This window comes from Nannospalax galili, unplaced genomic scaffold (assembly GCF_000622305.1).
Source record: "Nannospalax galili isolate Female #2095 unplaced genomic scaffold, S.galili_v1.0 scaffold1189, whole genome shotgun sequence".
Lineage (NCBI taxonomy): Eukaryota > Metazoa > Chordata > Mammalia > Rodentia > Spalacidae > Nannospalax > Nannospalax galili.
This window is the reverse complement of record NW_008360313.1, coordinates 2595492-2602803: the sequence shown is the minus strand read 5'-3', so window position 1 is coordinate 2602803 and position 7312 is coordinate 2595492. Positions and strand designations below refer to the sequence as shown.

At 35.6% G+C, this 7312-nt stretch overlaps 1 protein-coding gene across 13 annotated transcripts in view; it reads left to right on the top strand.

Moving 5' to 3' along the window:
* Positions 1-680: 680 nt before the first annotated feature.
* Positions 681-7312, top strand: part of Dcaf6 (DDB1 and CUL4 associated factor 6) — a gene marked incomplete at its 5' end in the record, with an annotated part of 86825 nt that continues 80193 nt past the window's right edge. For all 13 annotated transcript variants that reach the window (XR_003848057.1, XM_017796064.1, XM_017796062.1 and 10 more), the window contains 3 exon segments: positions 681-794; positions 1309-1444; positions 4990-5204. Coding sequence is in view for 12 of the 13 variants with exons in the window: in XM_017796064.1 (XP_017651553.1) it covers positions 681-794; positions 1309-1444; positions 4990-5204 (465 nt within the window).

Here is a 7312-nt window from a genome sequence, read left to right as displayed (position 1 = left end):
CCTGTTTCAAAAAAAAAGTTTTTATTGTAAAATATGTGTAGCATAAAAATTACCATTTAAACATTTCTGAATGTAAAGTTCAGTGATTTTAAATGCATGCATGTTGTTATGACCATTTAAGATTCTTATTCTTTGAGACAGAGTCTTTCTGTAACTCCAGCTGGCCTGGAACTCAGCATGTAGACCAGACTGACCTCAGTCTCACAGAGATCTGCCTCCTCAGTGCTGGAATTAAAGGCATGCACCACCATGCCCAGTCAGATTCTTTTTGAGAAATTAGGTTGTCCACATGTTTTTTGTTTTTTAAGAAAAATTAGAAAATTTTACCTCAGTTATACTACAGTGATATATTTACCCACAGAACACATAAAAATTAGGTTTTTAATTAGTCTCAACGAACTGCCTATGGAAGAAGAATCTTTTGAAGTTCTTAAAAGTTTAGAATTTTGGAAAACCTTACATAAAGTATTTTACAATTTTAAAGTAATGAATCATATTTCACAATGCTGATATGTCTTTTTGTATTCTTATCATGGTTTGGGTAAGACATAAATAATTAAACTGAATAGTTTCTGTTACTTTTTCCTTTTATCATTTTATGAAATAGTAGTAATGTGTTTGGTCAAAATCACCTGCTTAAACACTCAGTAATGCTTCTTGTATTTTTGTTTCATCTTCAGATTATGACTGTACCAAATGACCCTTATACTTTTCTGTCCTGTGGTGAAGATGGAACTGTTAGGTGGTTTGACACACGAATCAAAACTAGTTGCACAAAAGAAGATTGCAAAGATGTAAGAATCCAAATTTTATACAGGTGATACAGAAAAAAATTAGTTATAATTAAATTTGAACAGTTATCTTTTGGTGATAAGATTGTAAGTGGACCTTGAAAATTTGTTTTGCTAAAGTCTTGAATCACAATTTTTTAAAAAATAAATGTTAATGGGGTTGAGAAACTTGTATTTCAGTTATACATGTAATGTATTTATTGGGATATGGAAATGACTCATTAAAGTGCTTGCTGTACAAAGCATGAAGACCTGAGTTTAAATCCCTAGAACCCATGTAAAAGCAGACATGGCAGTGCACATCTGTAATCTTAGCACTGAGGAGAAAAAGACAAGTAGATCCTTGACCTTTGGCCAGCTAGCCTGGTTGAATTGAAAACCATATTGTTGTTTCCCTTTTTTTGTTTTGCTGAGTTAGAATTTCTGAACTAGGTTATTGAAATAGGGAAATGTTTTAAATTTAGTATCTTCACTACTGTATAGCTATATGAAACTGGTATTATGTCTTGTTTTCTAGGATATTTTAATTAACTGCCGGCGTGCTGCCACATCTGTAGCTATTTGTCCACCTGTACCATATTATCTTGCTGTTGGTTGTTCTGATAGCTCAGTACGGATTTATGATCGGCGAATGCTGGGCACAAGAGCTACAGGTAAGGAAATAATATTAGACAAACTTTGGGACTATTAATTCAAATAAATCTTTGTGACATTTAACACAGAGTTCTTGTTTGTTACAAAATTTAAATAGGATTTATTTAAATAATACAGCTTATTCTAACAGAAAAGTATTCTAAGATTTTAGACTCTGTTGGAGACTAGGTAGTTGTGTTACATGCCTATAATTCCTATAATCCCAGCACTTCAAAGCTGGAGGCAGAAGGTTCAAATTAGTTAAAGGTCATCCAAGTGTGATACCTAACCTGTGCTACATAAGACCTTGTCTCAAAAATAAAAAAACAATTTAAAAAAAGTTAAATGAAAGAAAGAAAGGAAAAGACAAGACTCTTTTGGGCTTATGCTTTCATTTTATCACCTAAAAATTTATAGCAGGGGATGGAGAAATAGCTCAGTGGTTAACAGCACATAGTGTTCTTATAGAGGACCTGAGCTGGTTTCCCAGCTTCCATGTTGGGCAGCTCACATCTGTCTGTAATTCCAGCTCCAGGAAATCTGATGCTGTATTAGTCAGGGTTCTCCAAAGAAACAGAACCAGTAGAATGAATATGTATAGAGATTTATCAGCTTAGCTCACAGGATAGAGTCCGAGAAGTCCAACAATGGCTGCACCACACTGGAGAGGCTGAGAATCTGTGGTCGCTCAGTCCACAAGGCTGGATGTCTCAGTAGTCCCAATCCGGTGCTGAAGGTCTGACAAATTCCAAAATATCAGCTAGTCTTCAGTCTACAGCAGCAAGACGAACTCACCAGCGAGAGAGAAGGCAAGCCGCAAAAAGCCCCGTGTTCTCCTCTGCCTTGGTCTTTTATACCGGCTGCCATCAGAAGGTAACGCCCACATTGAGGGTGTGTCTTCCGGCTTTAGATGATCCAATCAAGAAGATCTCTTTCATTTCAGTTAATCTCAGATCCAATCAAGTTGACACCCAGGATTAGCCATCATAGATGCCCTCTCTGGCCTCTGTGGGCACCTGTACTCATGTGCATGTGCACACACATATACACATAATTAAGCCTTAAAAATTTATTTAAAATACTTTATGTGTTACTTTCCTGAGACTGTCACAATATAGTATCACAAAGTGAGTCTCTTAAAACAACATAAATTTCTTTTCTTTACATTTCTATAAATTAGATATCTGAAATCAAGATATCTTGGATTAGGTCTATTGGAGATGCTGAGGGAAAATGTTCTGTGCCTCTCTCTTGGCTTGGGATGATTGCTGCTAGTTCTTGGCAATGTCATGGGAGCACTTAAGAGTGTTAAACCCACTGCTTCTTCAAATAAATTAGTAGATTATTGGTAATGGAAAATAGATTGATTTACATTTTGAACATACAGGTGAGAGAAAGATTCCTAGTTTTTCTTTGCCTTTCCTGTAGCAGTGTTACAATTCTATAGAAAAGATAAAACAAAGCCCAGTAATATGGGCATGCAATTTAAGTTGTCAGAACTATGTGAAATCTCTTCCTGGAAGACATGTTCTTTTAGCTGTCACCAGAGCTTCAGCCTTTCTTGACCCCAGCTTGGGGTTCCTAGGAATAATTTTAGTTCTTTGGGGCCAATTGTTTCAAGTCTAATAGCCAAAGGGCAGGACATAAGTATCTTTAGAATATCTCTTCCAACCAGTGCATATTTCAAAATCTGATTCAAATTCAGTACTGCAGCAATATTCACAGTATTTTAAGCTAAGCAGATGTAAATATATGCCAGATACTAGTTGATACCAAAGTCCATCTCTGTTAGTAAAGAGCAGCAGTTTTAGAGCTCTTTTGGCCTCATTTATAAACCACACCTGTAGAGAGCTCTGGAGGAGGAAGATCCAGCAGAGCTGGAGCAAAGATGTACTGTATTTCCTTCAGCCTGATTGTAAAAGGTCCTGTTTTAACAATCAGGTTTAGAACAATGGGAATTACTCAGTTAAGTCCTTTTTCCTTTTCCTTGGAAGGAAGACAGGAGAGTCATCCGAAATTACTCAATACTTATACACACTTTTAGTCCCAGCACTTGGGAGGCAGAAGCAGACAAATCTCTCTGAGCTTGAGGTCAGCTTGGTCTACATAATGAGTTCTAGTCCAACTGGGGCTACTGAGAGACCCTGTCTGAAAAAAATTCTTTCTCTTTGAGTACATTTATAATCTCAGGATCTTGAACTTTAGTGTACTACATATGTATGAGCCACTGTGCCCAATATACAAAATCAATTGTTTGGTTTACCTCAGTTGCAGTAGCTATTTACATTTTTAATTTTGATATTGTTCTCAGATTAGTGATTGAATTATACAGAGTATTACTGTGTTTAGGAAGAAACTCTATTACGTTCAGCAAAATTCGTTCTGAAATTGTCCATCATTGTGCTGTCTCAAGAATGGCAAGAAAGGGTTCTGTCACAGGAAGTGATTTCTTTAGCATGTTGATTTTCATCTTCAGCCTGAATTTGTGTTGAGCTGTATGTAATGCACCCTAGGCCCATTAATATTTTGAGCTCTTCTGTATGAAAGCAAAAATGTGATTTTAATTCCCTGACAGCTGTAAGTTATACTGATGAAGTAAGTTATTTATTTTAAAGGGCCAAGATAACATCTCTGGTGTACCAAAGAAGAAATAGATATGCTTTCTAAAATAAACAGACAAATGGTGTTCTGTATAATTTGCTAAATATCAGCTTTCCTATTACAGAAATTTTCTTTTTAAAAAATATTTTATTATTTTTAATTTTTATGCATATGAGTGTATTGCTTGTATGTGTGTAAGTGTACCCATGTGTGCAATGCCTGCAGAGGTCAGAAGAGAGCGTCAGATCCCCTGGAACAGAAGGAATGTACGGTTGTTAGCTGCCACGTGGGTGCTGGAAATTAAACTCGGTTCTCTACATGTGTAGTCAGTGCTTTTAACCGCTGAGTCATTTCTCCAACTGAGAAATTTTCTTAATTTGAATGAAAAGTGGAGATGGTTTTAGTATTGCTGAATATATATAATATATATAATCTGAAATCAGTTATTAATAAATAGCTGAAATTTCAGCAAACCATATAATCTGGAATTCTGAATAATCATGAGGTTTTTTTTTTTTTTTGCAAACATGCTGTCTTTAGAGCGTTCTTTTTTGTTTGCTATAAATTTAGACTACTGAAGGAAAACCTCTTCTAGACATAGGATAATTTGGGTTTATATTGGTATATTATCTCACATATCTCATAATTCAGGATAAAAAACTTTTAAATGGGGGATGAAGAGATGGCTCAGTGGTCAAGAGCACTGGTTGCCCTTGCAGAGGACCAGGTTTGGTTCCCAGCACCCACATGGTGGCTAATAACCTTCCTTAACTTCAGTTCCAGGGGACCCAGCACCCTCTTCTGGCCTCTGTGGGTGCTGAACACACCCTTGTACTACATACCTGCAAACAAAACATTTATACACATTTTTTAAAGTTAAAAAATTGTTTTGTTTATAACATCATTATTTTAAAATTATTATTTTAATAATTATTTTGTTGATTTTAAATAAATTCCTATTTAGGGAATTATGCAGGTCGGGGAACTACTGGAATGGTTGCTCGCTTTATTCCTTCTCATCTTAATAATAAGTCCTGCAGAGTGACATCGCTGTGTTACAGTGAAGATGGTCAAGAGATTCTTGTTAGTTATTCTTCAGATTATATCTACCTATTTGACCCCAAAGATGATACAGCACGAGAACTTAAAACTCCTTCTGCAGAGGAGAGGCGAGAAGAGGTAAGTTTATCCAATACTGTGTTCTTTATTCACGGAGACATACCTGTAGTTCACAGATACAGTCAGAACGATCGGGTGTTTAAGGCCATCCTTGGCCAAGTAGTAGGTTTGAGGGCAACTTGTGTTATATGAAACATTGTCTCAAAAAAAAATATGCGTGTGTGTGTGTGTGTGTGTGTGTGTGTGTGTGTATGTATAGAGAGAGAGAGTGTGTTGGGGCTGGAGGGATGACTCAGCAGTTAAGAACACCTGCTGTTCTTCCAGAGGACCTGTCAATTCCCAGCATCCACATGGTGGCTAACAGCCATCTCTAACTGTAGTTCCAGGGGATCCGACACCCTCTTCTGGCCTCTGTGGTAATTGCATGACATGGGTACGCTTCATACATGCAGGCAAAACACTCATACACATAAAAAAAATGTAAAAATAATAAATGAAATATTTTTAAAAGATATTATTTCAGGCTGGGCATGGCGGTGGTGGTGCATGCCTTTAATCCCAGCACTTGGGAGGCAAAGGCAGGTGGATCTCTGTGAATATGAGGTCAGCCTAGGGTACATAGTAAGTTCCAGGCCAGGTGGGGCTACAGAGAGACCCTGTTTCAAAAAGACCGGAAAAAAAAAAAAAAGTGTGTGTATGTATATATATATAATTATATATATATATAATTTCAGTGGTTTTTCAAATAAATAAGTAAATGCATTGAACAGGCTAATAAATTAGGGCTCTAGAAAAAAACATTATGAGCTAATTTAAAGAGAAAATATGTAATAGTAAGCTGCTTCTCCAGCTTTGTAGATGCAGAGCAGCAGCAAGAAGAATCAGCAGCCCTGACACTTGCAGAAAGTCAGTTACAACAGTAGGAAATGTGATGAGGATGTGTCCATATGCCAATAGACATTTCACTCATTACCATTTACTGTTCCTACATGAACAATTCCATTCCCTCCTGGTTGTACCTCTTTGTTATAATTACAAATTAGTGGCATATAATAAAGCCCCAGGTACATTTTACAAAATATGTATGAGCAAGTAGGAAAAAGTTAAAGTAGAATTTAGTAAAAATAAGAGGTGAATGAATTAAATTACGATCACTAAAAATGATAGTAAAACTGTTAATAATTGTCACTTATAAAAGGGAGAAACTAGAAATAGTGCATTTTGGATAGTATACAGCCATGAGAACATCTTAGCTTTAGCTTGTTTGAGTTTCCCTAACATGTCTTTCACTTTGACCTTTTTATTGTACAATAGCCTATGCTTATTATCTATACTTTGGCTTATTAAATGTTCAGAAATTAACTTGATTTTTAAAAAATTATTAGTGATTTTGGTATTAGCCCAGTGTCTATTAATGAGTTTATTTTATTTGTGGTACTGGGGATTGAACCCAGGGCCTCACATATGCTATGCAAAGTACTGAGCTATATCCTCAGCATTGAGCACATTAAAGGAAGAATGGTAGCAAATTTGTAATTCCTATGAGATGCAAAACTAAATTCAGTTGTAGTTACAAATTTAGAGAATAATTAGGATTTTTTTATAGATCAGTTTTAGGATGTTGAATGTGGCAGTGTATTTAAGTGAAGTAAGAAAACCACAAGCTATTTATGAGTTTATTGGTCTGGTTGAAACATGAAGTCTGCTGTGTCATTCTGTTGCTGCTACATAATTTCCCCTTGAGACATGGGATAGACAGTTGCAATTGAACTCTGTGACTGTAAGATAATGAAAAAACTTGGAAGTACACAGAGGTTGAAGTGGGCCAACCAGCTCTGCTCTTTGAGAATCACAAGCCAAAGATGATCATATCATCAGAATGAATATGCTGAATCATTTTTTCTGATGTTTTACTTAGTATGCTTTGTTCAGTTAACCGAATTATGAAAAATAATTCTAAAATCTAAAATGTTTAAAAAATAATGTGTATTATAATTAAACAATTAAAAGGTATGTATATAAAAAATTAGCAGTCAATCTTAATACCCATAGTTTTTCTTTTCGTATTTTATACTAAAGCTTTGACAACAGTATTTAGATCAGCTATTCTTTATTCACCAAATATTTTACATTAAGTTTTATATCAAACTCGAGAAATTCTCGACAGA